A 21,982-nucleotide genomic window follows, 5' to 3' on the forward strand; every position below is an offset into this window, starting at 1 on the left:
TTATGTTCTTTTAAGTTTTGAGACAAAATTGCTCCTGCCAGCAAGCAGTAAAGCAGAACATTGTTTTTTATTAATGATACCAACACATGGCCTAAACTTTCACTTATGGTTTAAAAGAACTATCAGCTCAGCGCTGCTTGGTTGCTGATATCCTTTAGCATCAAGTTTCACTAAAACCTTTGTTTTATTGTTGGGGGTGTAGTCCATTTCCCAGTCAATCCAATGGCAAGGTTATCTGCACAATCAGCACTGGTTGCTATTAAGATGGCGGCTATTGTGTTTTGTTTGTCCAGGTGTGAATGGCACAGGTGTGGAGGATCTGCACGTTTTCCTCCTGGTCTGTGGCCTTAGGAGAGTGAAGGACCCTCTTTACCTAGTGGAGGCATTCTCAGGTACGGGATCCTACTGTGTGTTACATCACGGTAAGGCGCATACACAGAGAACTCTCAAACCCTTTGCCCTTTATCTGCAGGGCACAGGTGACTAGGAAATAAGTCCCTGTGTCCTACTCAGTAGACTCTGTGGTTGATGCCGGCTGATCTCTTTCAGAGTGGCATGCAGAGGATCCATCTGTCATCCTGATCATCATCGGACCAAAGGTGAGTTACCGTGGTGAGAGGCTGAATGCATGAAACAGCACTTGATTTTATATTTATCATTTCCCTCCCCGTGGTCACCTCCACGCACAAGGCGCACAATAGTGTAGCCTATGAGTTGGAGGGACCGCGTAACAATTGGACGCGGCCTAGATAACCGCATTTGGGCTAACGAGCGGAACCCTGGCTGTCAGAGTGCAGGTGTGCCGTGCAGGTGGGTGACAACACTAGTTGGATATGGAAGGGGAGGAGTTACCCTGCCCACCTGCGTGCCATAGGCTGCAGGCAGCTGGCCCCCTGTGGCAGTCAAGCCCCTGGTTGAACGTGGCGACATCTGTCACTGTAGATTATTTCCCAGAGGCCTCTTCTTTGGACGTTCGCCAGGCTTCTGCAAAACGATCCGCCCTGTGAACGCTCATGATTTGGGTTTGGTGTTAGAAGGACAGCAGCCCTAGCCTGTATTCCTACAGTCAGGGGAGTGGGAAACGGTAAGAGGATTTCCTGTTGAGGGTCTCTATTATTCCTCAGGTCTGTTGCTTCAGATTGTTCACAATAAAGGAGCAGAGATCCTTCAAAGACTTGAATTAAAGACTACTGCATTAGCCTTATGATCAGTATATTTTTTATTCTTTTTAAAGGTCAAGGGGAAATAAATCTGTCTTGGTCAGCCCTGGCTTGCACTTTGCACAGTACACAAGGGTACTCGTGATAAAAAAAAAAAACGGTCAGCGTGTTTTTGCCCTTAAAATCTGCAGGTGTTATTTGGATGGATTATCCGATGACAGATAGCAGCAGCCTCTGATTTTTTTTCATGCACTTATAGGGTGCAAATAACCCCAGGAAGAGTGCCATGGATTGAATCTAGGCCAGTGGGGGGAAAATGGAATGAGGTCCAAGTGGGGCTTGAAATTCATTTTATGCACTTTGCAAAATGCCAATATGAATTACGTTTTATACAGTATATGGTCCTTCCGTTAACTAGCTTATGGCGTGTGTGTGTGTGTGTGTGTGCGTGTGCCCGCACGCGTGTGTGTGTGATGTCCTCAGCCCTCAGTCACAAGTCAAAGAAAATAAATTAGGTTCTTTTCTTGCTCTCTGAGCACTGAAACCAAAAAGTTGTTTTCCATTGAGTTAATTGCATTCCTCTCTCCTGCCTGAATATTGATCCTGTAGAACCAGCAAGTGGGCCTGAAACGCCCTGTTATTCTGCTCCAAATCTCTTATGGCCCTGCCAACAGTGTCCTTGGGGGGCTCTCTCCCTGAGCAGTGGGTCATTAATTCAAGGCTATCCTTTTTGCTGCTTTAAAAAATATTGCATCTTCTATTTCCCTTTTTCTCCCAGTTTGGAATTGTGTATGCTCATCCCTAGTGCTGACTACATGATCGAACAGACCCTTGTATTGGTATTCTTTTTTGGATTTTACCTTGTTTTCTTTACGCTTTCTCCTTGTGTCTTCAGTCATCGGTGTTGTAAGGCATACATTTTGTCTCGTTTTTTTTTTTTTGGCACCTTCGGATTTGAGTCGTTCTGTTCCATGTGACTCCTTTCCCAGTTGGCTTTATTACTCCTGTTTGATAAGCTATCTCGGAGAGGTCGGTTTCTGCTGTGATCCATGTAAAGCACATCAAATTAAACGCTTGACATGCTGTGAGTCGTGTCAGCCTTTCGGGGTTGCCGAGGAAACGACTCTGAAGTCAGCACTACCAATCTGATTTCAAAACGCAAAAAAAAAAACTGAATAGTGATTCAGGTAAAATTGCCTGGAGCCCAAAGCTGTTTGATAATACAAATTAGCCATCCACATATGAAAGCTTCCCACTGCAACCTCATTTTTGAAAACTCTGACAATGTGAAAAATGATTTCACAATAATCATGATGATGCTTAGCCGTTTTGGACTGTGTCAAGTATGTGGCCATTTTCAACCATAACAGGTTGCTTCATCTTGCATTGTTTCAATGTGACTGCTGTCAATACATGCAGAGGGGAGGGAACTGGGTTTGCCTTTATGTAAGAAATTAAGGAAGGAATGAATGTAACCAAGGTAGCATTGTACAATAGGTTGGCATCCACAGACTGCCATATTCATTTTCTACATGTTAGTGTCTGCCAGGGTGGAGAGCATTATTTGTTCTTATTGAATACTCACGCACCACTGGTTTTCCCTTCCCTGAGCTTGTTCTTACATTACCTCATTTCTCGATTGTCCATTTGTGTTCTTGTTTCATCTTTTCCGGGGGTGAATAGAATATCTACAGATATTCTTCACATTTAATGTCACATTAAACTGAACAACTGGTCTGTTTTGTTCCGTGTCACTTTTATTTTGCTGCGTCCCTGTAGCTTGTAGCTCTAGCGAGGCACATTTTCCCAGAATCCACACAAAGGCCATTTGTCAATAGGTAAGAAGCGAGTCATTAAAATATAATTTTTCAGTGGAACAACAAATGGACTCTGGAATAAAAAACAAACCAGCGAACAGCAGCTTGCTTGTGACTTATTTGACCTGATTTGCTCAGTGTTGTGGGCCAGTTAATGCATGTAAATCCCGCACTGCAATTAATCAGATTGGGAAAGGACCCCACCCTGACCCCAATCTCTGGAAATCAGAGGGATTTTGAAATGTTTTTTGGTGTTAAGTGGCACGGGGAGGGAGCATGTTTGAAGGTATGATGTGGTATTGTCCTGTCATGTTCTACATGGTCAGTATTAAAATGGCAAGGGAATTTGCAAAAAGTCATTACATTTCTTAGTACCTAGGGCTATGAGGTATTGCATATTGTCTAGCATCACATAATATTGTTAGAACAATAATAATTATAGATAATAGACAATAGGCAATAGCTGTAGACATTGACTAATAAATAACTAAAAGTCTCTCAAAAATAACTCATCTAATTTGGCATGCATATGTTTGTGCACGAAAGGCAAACGAGTTTTAACTGATTTATTGTCAGTGGGATGTATGATCTTGGGCCAAAAAAACTTTGCATAAATGCAAGGATAGTCAGTCATCCTTTCAAGATGATGAGAATTGTTTGGCAAAATAATATGACAATGTGCAATCTATGAATTATAGTTTCAGATAAAATGGCTGAAATGCCGTTAAGTTTATGCAGTGCCATAACAAATCCTTTGTGAATTTAAATGCTAATTAAGATTGAAGATTGTACACCTCTGAACTTTTTTCTTTTTAGTTTTATTGGAATATAATGTATATTTGATATTACTACTGCAATATGGTGCTTGTACAACCAGCCCAGAACACAACATTCATGTTCATTTAATATCCCAAATGCAGTGCAGAGGTTACTCTTCATATGCTGTAAATTTAGCCAGCTGAACCAGAACGAGTGCTTTCCTTGAATGAAATGTTAAAGATCTTTGTTTCACAAGGCTCCTGTGAGTCTTTCCCCTGCAAGGAGCAGTGAGCAGTGAGCAGTGTCATAATCTGAGGTTCACTCTTCAGCATGAAGTGCCGGGTTATAAATATTGATCAGGCAGTGTTTGACCACCTCCTACAGTTTAGCTGGTTTAGTTTAGTTGAGGTCACAGGGGCATTTTTGGACAGCTGGCAGCAGCAGGTGTTGTGTTGTAAGCTATTTCCACGGACTTGGACGCCGTTCAGAACGCGTTGTAACCAACGAAAAAGTTGTGCTGCTTTTCTGTGAGGCGCGGCAAATCCGGCAGGCTCCACTGAAGCCTGCATCTCGTCCTTAACTTCGTCTTACTCCAAGTGAAATCTTTCTTCCACTCCACCTGAAAACTTGCCTTTCTACATCACCAGTCTGAGCATCATTCCGAGTTCTCTGTTCTTTTGTCATGAAACAGTAGCAGAACTGCCTTCACGGGTTTATCTGCAGCTAGGCGGTAGTATTGTTTCTCTATGTTGTCTCAGTAGAGCACACATCTCATGATGAGGATTTGCCCTAGTGCTAAAAAGGCAATTAGCCACAAAATGTGGACATCACTTAAGTGTCTATTTGTTTGGATGCAATATGACTGACAAAATTTTGTACCCACATTTATTGATATGTACTGATACATTACTTTTCACATTATATAAAGAAATTCTTGTTGTAATAAATATAATAATAACAGCTGCATTTGTTCAGAAATTTTGAAGATGGATTTTGTGGGATTTTTTTATGTAAAGCATGGTGTGAACAGGGCTTGTCTAGTTTGGAATCAGAATTCTCGGAAGGGAAGAGATGTGAATGCAGTGATTCAGAAACTCAACCTGGGCGCCTATGTATGCTTTTGTCCTTTGTACACATTTGCTTTCGCCTCCTCAAGAACGTCCAAGTTAAATTACTGTCAGTAATCTCTCCTTTGAAAGCAAGCCACTGGTCTTGTCACTCTGCAGAAGGACCTTGGCTTGCATTCATGGCTCCGTCTGTCAATGTCGGCCCCAGTAACCGTGCACGAATTGACTCCAAGCGGGTGTGTAATTGGATCAGATCTTCCCTGTCACAGCAAGCTAGGTGGGCAAGGACTAGATGTCAGAAAAGGGAGGTTTTTATTTGGAAAATCGGGGGGGTGGCAGATATCTTGTGTATTGTTTGGTGACAGTTGCACATCTTTTTGCTGATTTCTCTGTCCAAAAAGAGACTTCTCTGCAACTCTGCAGTGTAGTTGATCTGCCCAGCATCCCTGAACTGCATATATTCACTACATGGCCAAAAGTATGTGGTCACCTGACATCTAACGTCCCATCCAAAATTAAGGCCGTTAATATGGAGTTTGTTCACTCTTTTCTGCCATAACAACCACTCTTCTGGGAAGCCTTTATACTAGATGTTGGTGCATTTTTGCAGGGATTTGATTTCATTCAGACAGAGGAGCATTAGTGAGGCTGGGCATTGATTGGGTGATTAGGCCTGGCTTTCCGATTGATCCCGAAGGTGTTGCATGGGGTTGAGGTCAGGGCTCTGTGCAGGCCAATCAAGTTCTTCCACACCGATCTTGACAAAAACATTTCCATATGGACGTCACTGTGTGCCCGGGGGCACTGTCATGCAGGGGAGGGCCCTCCCCCAAACTGTTGCCGCAAAGTTGCAAGCATTGGTCTAGAATGGCATTAAGATTTGCCTTCACTGGAACTAAAGTGGCTAATCCATGAAAAACAACACCGACCAAGGGGTGTCCCGATACTTTTGGTCATAAATATGCAATATATCTCCATGCAAACTGATGAGGAGATACTGTACAGTCATACAATAGTGAATTGCACGCTTAAGACTGTATCTATATTCTGCTAACTTGTGCTTACAAGAAACATCAACTGGGGAGAAAGAAAACTGAATTCATCTATATTGCAAAGCGGTGCAATCAATAAGGGCAAATGGTGGAATTTTATTAAAACGGACCTCATCTTGTTTCAGATCGATCCTGTGTTCACTGGGGAGGTGGAAGTGAATGTTGAAAGGTAAACCATTTTAGTTTCAGCTTTATTTTACTTATTGTAAGTTCCAATGCTACAATATCGCAGACTTGAAATTTGCTCATGTGCCTTTGGAACCTGTGTCTTTGAATGCTGAAAGTACTTCAGAGATGTTCCCAAGAGTTGTCTGATAATTTCACTTATCTGCCACCAAGGACAGCCAACAAATTGTGCAAAATCTATACTTTCCTTAGTAAACCAGTACTAAGCTTTCAAAGTGCTGTTTGGGAGATGAATGAAGGTGCCTGTGGGTGACTTTATGTGTGGCCTGCTCTCAACAAACCTGTACCAAGGTCCTTATGTTTTTTACTTCTCTCATTTCTGACATGCTGTAAATTAGTAATAGAAATGAAAGGCTGTGCACGTTGGTTTATATCTCACCAGAGCGCAGGGTGTCTACCTCACCACGGAAAGGAGTCAGGAGGAGCTTCACGCTGCCCTGAAGATGTGCTTTGCACTGGTCAACAGCTCCGTCTCAGAAGGGATGTCGGCCGCCATTTTGGAGGTGGGTCTTTTCACGCCTGGGGGGTGTGGGGGAGTGCCTATGTGGCAAGACGCCCTCCTTAGGCTAAAGCCACACATCCTCCGACTAAATCACCTGGCATCACTCTCTCCTCCGCTTGTGGGCATTTTACATCTTTAAAACAGTGTTCCTTAAATGAATATCGATCGTATATATTTTGCAAAACCCACACAGCAATAATTAACCTTAACAGTACTACGTGGAATGGGGGGGAAAAAATTATATCAGAGACAGTTTACTTGTTGGACCTTTAATCTGATTGGTTATCACACCATGTTTCCTTTCTTTCCGGTCACTCCGCCTCACTTCACCAGCTATCCCAGCATGCCTTGAGGACGTGAAATATAGGCTTCCATTGAAATGAATGGAGGCGATTACAAAGAAACCTGTCCTCGCAGGATGTGTGGCTTTACCCTTAAAGTAAGACTTAACGACCAGTAGAAGAGCGTATAGATAATTAACTAACAAGCAGTTTTTCAGATGCAACAATGGCCTTGCTCTTTCATCAGTAACACATAAAGCTTTATCGACAGTTTGACAAAGGCAGCGGTAACTGTCACGAAACATCACACACAAGCAAATGCGATTCATGTTCATTCCCAAAACATCAAACACACTCATTCACCAGATTTTCCCGCTGCTTTATTTTTGATGTAATTTGCCCTCTGGCTCCTCAGATTGAAGGGGAATAGTCACATTTTGAACACTTATGTGTTATTTGAACACAATTGGCTGCAGATGAAGCATTTCTCCCAACCGCACGGACGGCCTCTCGTCTGCTGTGATAGTGCGTGTTCTCTTTTGGGTTCCAAGGCGTCACACCCCCGTGGTCCTGCCTGCAAGCCACATTGGCGCGTGGCCATCACACGTTTCATCACCAAAACAACCAATACGCCGTCCTTTCTTTCCGTACTTACCGCAGAGCAGCGCTATAATCCTGCTAATCTTTTTTTAAACACTGCAGATTAAATCAATCCTCAGAAAGCTTAAAACACTGATGAGTCTGTCTGCGTTTTCCTCCGCAACCTGACGCCGAGGTATTCGCCCGATAGGCGCAACTAATTCTCCCTCCGGTGTTCAAATGGAATTGTGCAAGTGAGGGAACTTGGGTGGAACTTTTGGTTGGGTTAAGAGAGTTCCTCTCACCCCCTCCCCCCTCCACAGGCCATGCACCTGGGGGTTCCTGTGGTGGCCAGGGACATCCCGGGGAACGCCGCGATCATCCGCCACGAGGACACGGGGCTGCTGTTCGCCACCCCTCAGGTGAGTGCGGTGACCTTTCACGCGCGCGCGGGTTCGAGAACGCGTGGTGAGACTGCCGCCGCTGCGTGCGCCGTAGCACCCCCCCCCCCCCCCGTCACCCTCTCCCCCCCCGCCTCGCTGAGCTCTTAGCGACCGCGGTACGCTTTCCCCTCAGAGCACACTGTCAGGTACACGGCTTCCCGCCGTCTCTCTGACCTGTGCTGCAGCTGAGAGCACTTTAGATAAGCACACACCTATATTTACTTTCCAAATGATTTCCCTGTTATTTTGCTTCCTGTTCTAGCACAAGGTGAGCTGTCCATGTTGGAGAGAAACTAAATGGTTTGGCTTTGCATGGGTTTTGATCAAAATGTTCTACATGGTGAAACTAAATGTTCAAAATGACGCAGCGATTATTACTGTAGCTATTGCTGTTGTTTTTTCTTGTGTCCATTGCTGCTGGTTTGTTTTTTTAACCATGGTGGTCTAAAAAGACTACACAAGGATGGTCCTGGCTAGTTCAGTGAGTGAAATTGAGAAACTGAGGGCCATTTGGTCAAACCTCTTCCCAGCTTTCACCTTTGGATATTTTCTCCTGCACCGATCCATATTTACCTGAGATACTGTGTCCTGTTTTAGGTTCCAGAAACTTCTGGAGCACTTCTCTCCAATGCATTATTGTTTCCTTTTGAAACCTGTTCTTTTCTAAACACGGGAAAAAAAAGATTGCCTAATCGCCCTCAGCTATGGCATTAGGTATACTGCCATGCAACAGTTTTAGCTCTGAGGACGCTGCTGCTGGAGAGGAGGCATCTCCTTGGGTGTAGCTGTTCTGCCGGAGGGGCCTTGTTATAATCACTGCCAGAACATCTCTCACACAGAGGGACTCAGCTTCCAGTGAATAACAGAGGAGCAGCCAGAAAAGAGAGAGAGAGAGAGAGAGAGAGGGAGGGAGGGAGAGAGAGATTGAGAGAAAGAGAGAGAGAGAGAGAGAGCACTGGGGAATCTGTTCAGGTCTACACGACGTGACACCATGCGGCGGGGGAGAGGTGGTGACGTTCCGGGACAAGACAGGGGTCGTTAGTGTAACCCGGGAGCAATGTTGACATTAGCGTGACACTCCCATGATCCCCGGCGCCGAGGGACGAGGCCCTCACGGCCGGCGGTCAAAGGGAATGGCCCTGGTGTTCAGCAGTGTCGAGCCGCACTGGAGCATCCTGATGGATAAGGCTAACACGCGGGTCGAGGCAGGCTGGGCCGAACTGTGACACACTGCTGCAGAGGTGTCGCTGTCTTCAGTGTGCCTTTACTGAGCAGAATTTCACAAGCGTCGTGCGGGGAGTAGAGAGGTCTGCCTGCACTTCTCCCCATTATGATGTATAACCATATTCTTTTTAGGCAAGACATTCATAAAGTGGTGGTTCCTTAATTAGAATATAAGCAAGTTATCCTATGACGAATGACCCCCTTGAGTAAAGAAATGTTATTTTTTGTGTTTTAATTGCCTACAGTGAATGGCCAGGTCCAAGCCTCCTTTGTGCATTCCCCTACCCAAGACTGTGGAAGCCATGAAGTGACAATACCAGAACACTATCGTCTACACGTTCTCTCAGACCAGACCAAACTTTCATTTACACAGCATTATGGGCCATTAGGACAATGTACTATCAAGATTCAAGTGCAGCCTGGAGCACAGTCATATGGATGTGGTAGTTAAAAACACATTGTACATGTGATTCTGTGCTAACAGACCTCTTGGGTGGTGTTTTTTTTTTCTCAACACAGTGCATTCTTGCTCTGCCATCAATCCAGCGGCCCCCAGGAGACGCTGACAGGGGAGGGGTCTGGGTGTTGTAATTCTCATCCAGAATTAACCGAGTGGCCGTTGGCCTGGCTTTGGCCAGAGCTGGCCAGGAGATTTGTCTGTTCTGCAGCAGCGGTCTGAGCTGAAAGCTTACAGAGTGGGGATGTACTGTAGGAGCCAAATCAAACCTGCTTAAGAAATGCCCTGCTCCTGACTTAAAAAAATAAATGGGAAAAAAAGCCAAACTTCTGGGTGCAATACACTTTCACTGCTGTTCTGGGTTGTCGTAGTGATTAATTTTAATGAGTTTGTCTTTGTTTCACCTCCCTCTCTGACCCCCTTGTGTTTGTCTTTGTGTTTGTGAGAGCCCAGAGTCTTTAAGTAGTGAGAAGAAACCTGACAGATGGCCTTTCTTGACACCTCAGGGCTAAATAATTAACAAACTTATCAGGGTTGTAGAGAAGGTGGAGGTTAAGCAAGGTGAAGCCATCTGATCAGCTGTTTAGTGAGCAATCAATCCTTTGAGTGACACGCATCATCCACTGAGGATTCACCCTCTCATTTTTCCTTCTGTACATATCACACTTCACAGAATCTCATCACACATGAAAGCAGCCTTCAAGTTCATATCACTACCTGTCTTGATAAGGTTTGTCCAAAACTGCCATTAAGCCAGGCTGTCACATTTTGAAAAATGGTGAAAACACAGTGACTGTCTGAGTCAGCATTTTCCATTCAGTGAACAGTTTCAGTAAACAAACTCGAGCGAGTCGCAGTTCTGTTCTTCGTAATTAGGTGCTAACGCACATTGTCCTCTCTCCTTTCCCGGCAGGAGTTTGTCACCATGTCCAAGAGGCTGCTGGAAGATCGCCCCCTGCTGGAGAGCATCGTGAGTAACGGGAAGCGGTACGTGGAGAAGTTCCACAGCTTGGCGGAGGAAAGGATCGTCTACCAGAAGCTGGTGGAGCTCCTTCTCTGAGCACAGAAGAAAAAAAAAACAAAAAAAAAAACGGTTTACCTACTCTTCACAGCGCTGCTCCTTTCGAGACTGATCACTGCCTGGCATGAACAGCAGGGTACCGATGGCCATTCACACACAGTTGAAGGGGCAGTCAGTTGTTCACCATTTGCTCAGGATAAGGCCTTCCCTATCACTAAAAAGCTGTAAATGTGTCATATCAGGGAAGAGTCACTGTGGACCGTAGTGTGTCCAAGGACTTTTTTGTACAGTAAAATTTCTCTATTTCCAGGGATAATGACAGGAAATGTAGCTCTAACTTTCTTTTTATCTTACAATTGATATTTTTTAATATACATCACAATAAAACAACTTGATTTCTAAGACACACAAGATGCAAGATAATATAGGACTACTGTGTATGAAAACAGTTCAATATTAAATGCGTAAGCAGCTGAATAAATCTATTATGGTGCTACTGTAGTGTTTATTGCAAGCATTTTCGATCTTGAGAAAAACCCTTATGTACTTTTGGACCGTATTTGCTGATGTTGTTTTATAAATTGGCGTGCAAATAGCTGTTTTATATATGCCTTTTTTGACATGCCGAGGTAAAAATTATTCATGATTGAGTTTGATTGATTTGCCATTTGTGATGTTTTCCAACCACACTGTGCTTGTTTTATTCCACACTGACCCAGCCACGGCGATTTCAGCAGCCACAAAGCTCCCTTGCGTATATATATTATTTTTCTGTACGATAAAACATGTGCACAAGTGCACAGGTATTTTAACCCACCCGTCAATAGCAAGCTAATACGGAGTACTCAATCCGTCAGTGCAATTTATTTTTCTGCTGAAATTTGGTCTGTTCCATACGCTAATATACTGGTTGATTTCAGATTCCAATTTCACACTGCGCTTTTTCATTCCCTCTGTAATTAAGACTTCCTGCCGCAGCCTTTGAAGTAGGGTGCCGTCAGCAGGGCGAGGTGGGGAAATAAAGGTTTTTTGCAGCTGTTTACCCTTGAGGGACTTTTTGGGATTCTGTACTCTGAGAATCGCACTTCAATCGAGTCGCGCCATTTATCCTCTACAGCACAGAAAAACAGCGCCTTCCTGTGATGGGGCTCCGTCATGTTTGTTAACATTTCACCTTTTTCTGAGCTCTTTGTTCATACTGACGGTTCACACTCGGTCCCTCAACGGCTGCTCTCTGTGTGCAGGTCTGAACGTTCAGGCTGTTTGCGGCCCACTGCTGTGTAGCCAACAGGCATTCTGACTCTATACAACAGACGAAAAACTCATCAACTCAGCTATTCATTGCCATTAAGTTTTCATGAATGGCAGGGAATTGCGTGGAGCGAGGCAGCTGACGCGCAGAGGTCGTGGAGGTGCTGGAAAGGGCGACGGTTGAAAAGGTCGCGGGAGCGCGGCGTTAAGTGATTATGATCTGTACAGATGACCGGAGACGTGGAAACCCAGCAGGACCGGGCCTCTCAGGGCAAAGCCCCTACCAGCCGCCATCTCGGTTTTCATACGGTAGAAATGTCATCGCTGTAACCAATTTAAACCAAGCACAAAACACATTATCGGAGAAAGGTCGTCTTCAGTACAGTTTGTATGTTGTTATTACAGATCTTAGATTGACGAGGGTATAGTTCTTATAATCTGGTTTGATGAAGTGGGCCCAGGAAGAAAGAAAATGTATGCTAATAACTTTAAATTGGTCCATTGCAAATGTTAATGATCTATGACTGTGTGTCCATATATATTACCCCATATCTTTTCTGACATTTGAATTGCAAAATGCACTTCAACAGTATTTATTGTTGGCATTTAGTACATTGATTCTGCTTGTTTTTTTCTACAAATGTTAATGCACCTTTGCAGTAATTTATGCATACAAAAAAAAATTCAATTAAAATTTTGTGCAGCGATAATTGGAACCTCATCTGCAATTGACAAACCTTCATTCCATTATACACCAAATGTTTTGGCAAACACAGTGGCTGTGTAATCACATTCGCAATTACGTCTTTGGTTTTATGTTTATTTCAGCTGACCGGGGATCGCAGATTTTATTATCTATTAAATCCATTGAGGCATCAGGTGGTATCTATTAAAATGAAATTCACATATTTTTGAATATTAACTTGGTGCATTTCTTTATAAGACTGGAATATATATGCGATGACTACACGGGTAATATTGTGAACAGTGAAACAGACCCACTTTATAGCAGACCAAGCACAGCTCCTTCATGACCAATATAATCACATGCCTACAGGGTTGTCGTCAGGGGAGGGGGGAGGGGGGAGGGGAGGCAACCAGGCTCATTGTCCTGTGCCCTGGAAAAAGATGGGGGGGGGGGGGGGCAATGGTCTGTGAACCTGCAAATATTGTCCCAGGCCCAGGAATAATACAATATAATTTTGTCCTGCGAATTCCACCCAGCAGCCCTGTATGCCCACACACTGTGCATTATAGACTGACTCCACAGTGACACTGCTATTGGCTGACAAACTCAACCGCATATACGCGACAAATATCACATGCGGCTTGCACACACCTTTGGGTCACAAGTGAGCGCCTTTCAAATTCAATTCTTATGTGCTTAGAACTCACACAGACACATGCCATGAACTGCGACACCTACACTGACCAACACACAAACTCTGCATTTACACATTACTGGCACACAAACTCTATGCTTGTAATCCAGTAAACACCAAAATTCTACACACACACACACACACACACACACGCCCCTGTATAGAATTAAACCAGCCTTAATGCAGGAGCATTGCACAAGTTCAAAGACCTGAATCATTTGGAGACTTTGCACAATTTGTTACAATCCTATCAAAGATAATAAGCTGCCCTAATCTTCAAATTTATAGCTTACACAATTCGCCTTTCCACAACCGCTGCATTCAGTGATGTAAAACAGGAATGCATGACTGAGACAAAGCAGCCCATTATTTTACCTTACAAAATGATTTAAGAGAAACGCTGGAGATAGGGAGTACTCCAAAAAAAGACATTCATTAAAAAAATAAAACCACAATGGGGAAATTGCATGCCTTTCATAGACAAAACCTCAGGCCCACTTCTTGCAAAATGGCCATTTGTCTGCTTCTCGCACACCTGTTTTTAAGACAAGCTAATTGCAATCACCAGCAGGTGTGCCAGTGGGCTTAATCAGTCACAGATTGAGACTATCAGCAGTTTAAAGCACTCTGAAATTATCAACAAAAACAAAATCCATGTCCCCGTATAACACTGAAACATTTTAGTCACTAAGCGCATTTGCACTGAAGAGGTCTTCATCTTCATAATGACATACCACTTAATCTCTGCTTTAAATAAGCCTGACTGTGATGTAATTTACCTCTGTCACCATTAGGTGGAGCTGACTACGTGACCACCCTTTCACTGTTGCCTGTCTGTCTGTATGTCAGGGTAACTAAAAATGTAACAGGTGGATTTTTTTGGATGACTAGCTTCGTGATAGGGGCAAATACCCAAACTTTACTGTGCTAGAACAAATGTGTCCTATTTGAACTCGGTGCTGGAGCATTAATCATAAAGCACTGCATCAGCAGTATATTTGCATAAGGTAATGCCGCAGTTCAAAAAACTTGTAATGAAACTAAAGTGTGTTGCCCTCATTCTGCAAGAAATTTTCATTTTTCAAAGAATTAAAGAAGACTTCATATTTCTGTGCATTTGGGCTGGGATGATTTAGACTTCAGGGCTTCTTTCTGTGGGCTTGGGCAAAGGTGGCTGGGCCCACTGTTTCACACTGAGATACAGCCTCAGTTGTCGGGCGCCATAAAGATATTAGCGCAATAGACAATAGCAGCCTCAGAAATCTGGTCGCATTAAAACCATTTTTCAATTAAACGAGGCCTAATTATTTTCCATTTTTTCGCGGGAACCTTGCCATGTCGTGCTTTGCAAAGCACGCTGCGACAACCCCATTGTTACGAGCGCCGTGGCGAAACTGATTGATTGACTGATTGATAGTCGCATTATCTTCCCTGCGGCTCCAATGGTGTCTCTTGGCAGCCGCAGCAGAAGGCTTATTCACAGCTGGCTGTAGAGCTGATGCATTGCTATCTCATCCTGTGTGAGCCAAGACCATTTATTACTCACAGGCAAGGCTGTGGGCAGATATGCCCCTGTCGCAGTACAAGGGTGAGGCATTCAAGGGGAACAAGCAAAAAAAAACAAAACATGGTACCAGTAGCCACCCTGCAGTATATCAGATTCAAAATGCCTGGCCCTGAATAGAATCCTTTTATTTTACACCTTACTTCTGCTGTTTGAAACATACGCAGCATATCCTCCACCCAAAACATCACAGAAATAATCAAAAAGCAAAGAAAGTAAAATTTATTCAGTCTTCTAGTTTTAATAAGAAATCATATCAGGCTGTACACACAAAGTAGCAATGTCAGAAAGTCAAATAAATTTAAAAGAGCAAATAATCCTATACAATATTGACAATTACAGATATAAAACAATCCCTTATTTAGCCGTGTCTCCTGGTTGCGTACTGTTGGTGTTAACACTGTCATGCGTACCATAGTTTTGTTAAACTGGATACAAGCATGAGTGAGTGGGTGTGTGAGTGTGTGTGTCCGTGTTTGTGCGCATATGTGTGCCTGTGCATGTGTGTGCGTGCACACATGTGCGTGTGTCCAGTTCTAATAAGGGGAGATGTCAACACAGTGTGGTCCTGGCAGAGTGATTGGCGCTTGTGCCCCTCCAGCACACTCCTCTGCTACATGAATCAGATTCCCCTCTGCCCGTCCTGCGCACCAGTCAGCAGCCGACATGACTGACATGACTCCGTCTTAAGCCTATTACATTATAAATGCAGCGTGTGACAGACAGGCTGGCCGGCTCAGGGTCCCAGAGCAGAGCAGCTTGTTTGCAGCAGGCCCCTCAGGCAGACTCAGGCAAAGCAAGGTTCCCAGAGAGGTCGTTGTAGTGAATGTTCTTATCCCCAGGGGTGGTGATCTTTGCTGTTAGCCACGTGCTCCTGTCCTTTCCCACTGACGGAAGGCATCCAGGTGAATGGACACTGGACACTGGATGGACCGTCACAGACGGTCATAGGCGGTCCACGGTGGGCACTTGGGGCTCCTCAAGGTCCTCCTCCTTTCCAACCCACTGGATGTCTTGGGCGTTCTCCTTCGGCTTGGCGTCGGAGGTGCGGCGTCGGTCGAGCGAGGCGAAGGTGGTGAACTGCACCCTCTTGCGTTTGCTGGTGGGGGAGTGCACGGGCTCGCCCCCGCCGGCCTTGGCCCTGAGGGACCCCATGCAGCCCACGGGGGCCTCGGCCTGGGGCTCACAGCCGGCCCCCCGGCCCAGGGAGGCCGTCATGTCCGCGGCGGGCGCGATGTCGATGACGGTGGTGCTGTAGCTGTCCTGGGGGGGCGGGGTGCCCGGCACGTTCATCACCAGCTCGGCGTCGGTGCCCAGCCACACCCAGTCGTGGCGGTGCCCGCGCGGCTCCTGGTCCTGCGCCGGGGCCCGCTTGTGCCCGAACTTGACCGCGTAGGAGGTGCAGTTGACGAGGAAGACCAGGATGGCCAGGCAGAAGACCCCCAGCAGGGCGTACATGCCGATCTCCAGGTCCGTCAGGGGGCGGGAGGCCTGCGTCAGACCATTCCCCTCCTCCTCCTCCTCCTCCTCCTCCCCGGCCTCCTTCCGCCCGGGCACCTCCACCTGGGACGGGAAGCCGGTGTAGTCCACCAGATTGCCGTGGCCCTTTCCCGGGCCCCGCCCGACGACGCTGCCATCTCTGTTGCCCACCCCCTCGTTCCCCCCCCCGGCAGTGCTCCCAGGCCTGGTGTTTCCCGCATTCACAATGTTGCCCACGTTGCCCCCGGCGCCCATGCCGTCGCCGCCCGTTTCCCTGCTCGCTGCCAGGTCCGGCGCGGCCGACCGGGCGGTGGTGGTGACCTTGCGCATGGCGCTCTCCTCGCGCTCCGTCGCTGAGCGGTTGGTCGGGCCCCTCTGGGGCTTCCGCTTGCGTTCGGCGCCGAGCTCCTCGCTGTCGCTGCCGTAGTCGCTGCCGCCGCTGTTGCTACGGTTACTCGGGCGCTGACCCCCGGGCTGGAAGCTTACTTTGAGGGTGCTGCTGCCCACCGCCAGCGTGCTCTTGCGCTTGGACTTCTGGCACGGCTCCGTGATTAAGAGCTCGACCCTCAACAGCGCCCCCTGGCCCTCGCCCTCCGCCACCACCGCCGCCGGGGACCTGCGCACCGACACCACGCCCTCGTCCAGCGACGTCACTGCCAGCGTGTAGCAGCTGGGCTCGTAGATGTCCAGGGGCGTCAGGGAACCGTCGCTGAACTGGATCCAGGAGCTGATCACTGCTTCCTGGGAAAGAAACAAAATGAACGCTCCACGCATATGCTAATGCAATTTACCCACTTCAAATGAGGCTAAATGTGGATAATGGGAATACTTGAGTTACTTGAGCAAGAGTTTTTTTTCCATGGTTTACTTTATGTGATGTCATTATCATGGTCTGCATTTTTGCATTCAGTGCTTATAAGACTGCCTTTAAAACTACCAGTGTTTTCAGAACTTACCGAACAACGGTCACACTAACACTGTTATTCACTTTTTTGCATGCAAATCAGGAAGGAATCATAAAAGGGACAATAACCATCAGCAATTATAATCGTTAAAAATGATGATCGTTAAAAATGTACCACAGACTGCCATATAGAGAGAAAGGTCACTGTATGCCAAAGATTTCACATTGATGAAATAGACTCATCATATCATTACGTCAAAAGAATCACTTCATCATATATACATAAGTCATATCATTGAGAGTGAAAGGTCGCTGAATGGCAAAGGTTTCGCATCAATGAAATGAAATCATCATATTATCGTAGCAATCATTTCACCACAGATAAACATTTAATCATGTAAAAGAATAGCATAAATGCTGGTATGCAAAGGCTTAATGAGTCCGTATAAGCTGAAATATTCTAATGGATATATTTCTCATTCTCTTAACTGAGAATGTTTATCATGGTATTGAGCCAGTGCAGAGGTCAGGCATTTGATGGTTTCCATCATATTTTCAAAGCATGCTGAACTGGCTACCACAGCTAGTCTGTTCCTGCTAGATACCTCCTGTATTCTTAGCTCTAAAATGTTATTGCCGTAGCTCTCTTTGCTGGCTTGTTATGAAGGGTGTGGTTGAATGCCAACAGTTACAACACAATCACATGATGTTACTATCCAAAACATTCCAGGATAAGTAATTACTGTACAGTGGATGGAAGGCAGGAGCTGACCATCTGGTTTGTATGTAGAACATCTGTGACAGTACCCTCAGTTGACTGGCAGGCATTAATCACTTGCATGCAAACACTGTAATCCGGCTTTGACCGTTTTTCCATTTATGAGGCAGTACCTGTTTAGATCTTTGCAGCACTTCCTGCGTGGTAGCCGTGGCAACGATGGCCCTGTTACTTCCTGGGCTGAGCTGCAGGGAGAGGGAGAGGCCAGAGACCAGCTGCACACCCAGCTCTGTGATGGTCACTTTGTCATCCAGCACCGTCACTGTCTTCTCAGCCAGGATGGAGTCTGATAGGGGGGACATCACCTGATCCATCATGCAAACACACACACAAAATACACAATCATGAGCCTACCTAGGCTTGTCATTTACTTAAATCCTAGAGCAAGGCTATTCAACTGGGCCCCAGGGGCCAGTTGTTGGCTTTCATAGATGAACACTTGGCTCGCTCAATGAGAAAGAAAAAAAAAACATTCAAAAGCTTCAGAAATTGTGAATGTGCCCTCATCTACATTTCCACAGTGTCTCCATAGCTTCCATTGTGGAATAACAAAAATGACTTCTGTACCACATTTAAATATAACATGCCGGAAGAAGTAGATGAGGAACCCTGGTTTAGACATACAGGGTGATACACAGACAGAGAGGCCAGGTCCCAGTTCAGACAACACAGCCACAGGTTCGATGCTCAGTCCCTGACAGGAGTCCGCGTTACCAAATTTACCTGGACGGTGGTGACCCCGAAATCCCGGCCAGACAGCACCCTCCCCGCCTGGAGCCGGGCGACGCGCGGGTCCCCCACCTTCAGGAAGTAGCGCACCAGCTTGGTGACGTCCACCTGCCAGTCCTCCCCCAGGAAGTAGGCCAGCTGCTCGCGCGGCTCCGACCGATCGGCCACGAAGTGCGTGAGCACCCGGACCAGGGCGTGCTGGAACTGCAGCATGCAGCCCTTCCCTTTGCGGTCATCCTCTTCCTCGCTGTCCCAGCTGGTTCTGAGGTCAAACACGACAGAGGCACTCGGCACCGACCAACACGCCACAGAGAACACTGAAAATGCTCGCTCCCCAGATTCCTGTCCTCTCTTTCCCTTGTGCCCTCCACCTCAGTTCGATCCCAGAAATGATTCATTCCTGCATCATACACTGGCAATGGTATTAAAGAGGGAAGCTGTAGCTTTTGTGTCATCATAATTCTCATATGAAATTTCAACGTACGCTAAACTGACCATTTTTTAAAAGCATGTCTACTTTGGATAACCCTGTAAGCTATATGTCTGAAGGGGTAAGTGCTTGATTGTGCACTTGGCAGGGGGCCATCTGGCAGGCTCTACCTCTTGCTGGCCACGATGGGCACCCTCCAGCCCTTGATCTGGCTGAGCTCGGAGTCGGACACCTCGATCTGCAGGGGGAGGCGGGGGATCCACACGGTCATCTCCAGCTGGGCGCTCAGGTAGCTGTAGGTGAAGTTCACCGCCATCTTGACCTTGCCCCTCATCTCCTTCCCGTTCACGAAGACGTAGTCGCACCTGTCCGACACCTGAGCGGGAACAGGGAGACCCGCAGGAAACCCATTAAAACGAGATGCTGTTTCCACGAAGATTATGTTTAGCTTGTTTTCAGTCGAAACGTTGCTATATTTAGGCCTAGACTGACTGCTGCGCCTGCAGACACCAAACATCACTCAACACATTATACCCATCAGACTGCATGAACCACCCCTTTGCCCTTGATTATCTTACGTACCGGACTTGTTATGCGCACAGGCGCTTTTGTAAATAGACAGCTTCATGTTTTATTTTTACATCAACAAAATGAAAATGAGATGATTATGCCCTTTAAATTGCTCGCAGATTGTACTGTAGTAACATTGGATGGGCAATGAATGGAAAATAAGGACATAAAGCTCAAAACACTTCTTAATTGAGCACAAGACAAATATTTTCAAATGCTTTAATAAACTTAAATTGCACGAGCGCAGCTGGGTGACTGAGGTAATGCAGTCAAGCAGAGGTAATAAACTGGAAGACACTGAACGCTAGGCTAAACCGCCATAATGAGTTATCGCCGAGACTTTCCGTTAATTTAATAAACTGCGCCGCATTAAACATCAATCCTTTGCAGTGAAACTCATTTGTTGAATTTCAATTCCTGATGTCACCTTGCTGAGTTTCCGGGTGCTTCTTAAAAGAAAAAAAAAGGAAAAAAAAAAAATAAGAACGCTTTCAAATTGCCAAAAGGCATTCTCTGCTGTGCACCAACCCAGTCAATATTCCATTCTTTAATCAATATGATAATTTACAGATGATTGACTTTCTGCTGTTACTGTCACCACCACTCCCCCCCCCCGCCACCCACCCCCCAGGTGCTCGAATGAGCTGAGGGGACAGGCTATGACTTTGACTGAGGACTCAAGGAGGAACGCTGCTGTAGACTTTTCTCCCAGCAATTCCAAGCCTCGGCAGTCACAAAATGGGTGGTCACAGTCGCACGGTCGCGGTGTTGAGAGAACCTCAGGGGGTCCTGCAAGCCGTTGTGTTTATGATGAGTGCGTTAAGCCTTTCACAGGGATAACACCGGCTTCAGTATTTTCCAGAGAGCCTGGGAAGTCTCTAAATCTGACCTGGATAAAAGATTAATGACAAATTCCTAGCAGTGGTGGGTGGCGGGTGGGGGGTGGGTGCTGGATGAGGAGTTTGAAGGAAATCTCTAAGAAAAATAACAACATGACAATACTCGATGATAAACACTTTCTGCCAATGACAAGATCCATTACATATGCTACGTAGACAGCTTCACAAAGCTTGGTAAAAACATCAGGAACAGGCGGATTGCTACCTTCTCTCCCTTGAGTATGACACTTGCCACCTCGAAGCAAGCAGCAGATTTTATGGTGGCTAGCCTCACTTGTCACGTTCATAACCTTACTACAGGAGTGTCTGAAGTCAAGACAACAGGGTGGCTAATTGCTGATTTGAGAGCCCAGATTACAATAACATTATTTCATAATAACGTTATTTCAACTGTTTTGCTTCTAATTGCTCTCATAAAGAATATACTGTCCAGCTAGCCATTTTTTACAAAATGGAATGGGTGTACTCCTAGATACCCAAACTTGCACAGCAAAAATAGTACAGAGAAGATAGTTTATCTTCTGTGTAAGCAGGGATAACACTGGGACAACATAGGGATAACTAGTAAACAAAGGCATGGCGAATCAAATCCGAAAGACTGATGTTAGAATGACAGCTACAACCTCCGCCGCGCTGATAGCGAGATGCGATCTTTACGGGCTGCGTGCGGGGTGCACACAGCTACGCGAGCGGGGGAACAGGGATGACAGTTCGCCGTTACACGCCGTCGTTCGTCTCTGACAGCTCCGACTCCCGGCCTCATTAATTTCACGTCCCGTCTCGGCAGAGTTTACTTCCAGGCGCTCCCCTCTCGGCTCCCGCCATTACCGGCGTAATTAATGGAAAGCGCCGGCGTGGAGGGACTCGGTACACAAACCCCCGGGGCTTCACTCGCGGCGGGCCGCCAAGCCATTGTCTAATAGAGAGGTAAAATTAACTTTTTCGTCGAGGCTCCAGCGGCAGTTTTTATTTTATTTCATTTTTTTAACTGAAATAAGAATTGCGGGGGTTGCGTGCGGCTTGTAGTTCAGCCTGCGTATAAAATAAGACTGTAGTGTTTGCACCAGGATCTTTTCTGTACGATGTTCAAAAATGAGAGTGAATCATCACACAGTAGGAGTTACTGTGAAACTGGATTTATATAGGAAACTTATGATATGTGCTACCAGTGATTACTGGGCCCATATGCTAGCTAGTTAGGAGAGTTTATTCTAAGTGCTGTACTTTTCTACAAAAAGACTTTATTTTTATCACATAGAAGATCAAAATCTGTTTCCCTCGAGCTCTTTACAGTCTCCAGAATACACTCAAAGGCACGCCCGCCTGAATTGCCAATTTTCTGTCATTACTGCTTTATTACATTTTATGGGCTGTGAAATATAAATCAAAAGGCCTAATGTATTCGGCCTACATCAAATCCACAAACTTGAACACCTGCAAAGCAGCGG

The 21,982-nt window shown here is 45.9% G+C and overlaps 2 protein-coding genes and 1 long non-coding RNA gene across 7 annotated transcripts in view; 1 reads left to right on the top strand and 2 right to left on the bottom strand.

Moving 5' to 3' along the window:
- glt1d1 (glycosyltransferase 1 domain containing 1) overlaps window positions 1-11,204 on the top strand; it is a 26,085-nt gene extending 14,881 nt beyond the window's left edge. The window contains exons 7-12 of the mRNA XM_064353999.1: window positions 294-392; window positions 550-599; window positions 5,981-6,024; window positions 6,424-6,544; window positions 7,727-7,825; window positions 10,441-11,204. Of these exons, the coding sequence (XP_064210069.1) occupies window positions 294-392; window positions 550-599; window positions 5,981-6,024; window positions 6,424-6,544; window positions 7,727-7,825; window positions 10,441-10,587 (560 nt within the window). The 3' untranslated portion in view covers window positions 10,588-11,204. The remainder of the gene's footprint in view (window positions 1-293; window positions 393-549; window positions 600-5,980; window positions 6,025-6,423; window positions 6,545-7,726; window positions 7,826-10,440) is intronic.
- On the bottom strand, window positions 9,883-14,332 carry LOC135264937 (uncharacterized). Its single transcript, XR_010332825.1, has 2 exons — window positions 13,557-14,332; window positions 9,883-10,583 (listed from the first exon to the last, which is right to left on the bottom strand). It is a non-coding gene; the product is annotated as an uncharacterized LOC135264937 (long non-coding RNA).
- Window positions 14,333-14,952: 620 nt separating this feature from the next.
- The window catches only part of LOC135264939 (transmembrane protein 132C), a 127,644-nt gene continuing 120,614 nt past the window's right edge, over window positions 14,953-21,982 (bottom strand). For all 5 annotated transcript variants that reach the window (XM_064354004.1, XM_064354005.1, XM_064354002.1 and 2 more), the window contains 4 exons: window positions 19,236-19,441; window positions 18,630-18,897; window positions 18,020-18,211; window positions 14,953-16,965 (listed from right to left, as the gene is read on the bottom strand). In XM_064354004.1, coding sequence (XP_064210074.1) covers window positions 15,691-16,965; window positions 18,020-18,211; window positions 18,630-18,897; window positions 19,236-19,441 — 1,941 coding nt within the window. In that variant the 3' untranslated portion in view covers window positions 14,953-15,690. The remainder of the gene's footprint in view (window positions 16,966-18,019; window positions 18,212-18,629; window positions 18,898-19,235; window positions 19,442-21,982) is intronic.

Source organism: Anguilla rostrata, chromosome 10 (assembly GCF_018555375.3).
Source record: "Anguilla rostrata isolate EN2019 chromosome 10, ASM1855537v3, whole genome shotgun sequence".
NCBI classification, from domain to species: Eukaryota; Metazoa; Chordata; class Actinopteri; order Anguilliformes; family Anguillidae; genus Anguilla; species Anguilla rostrata.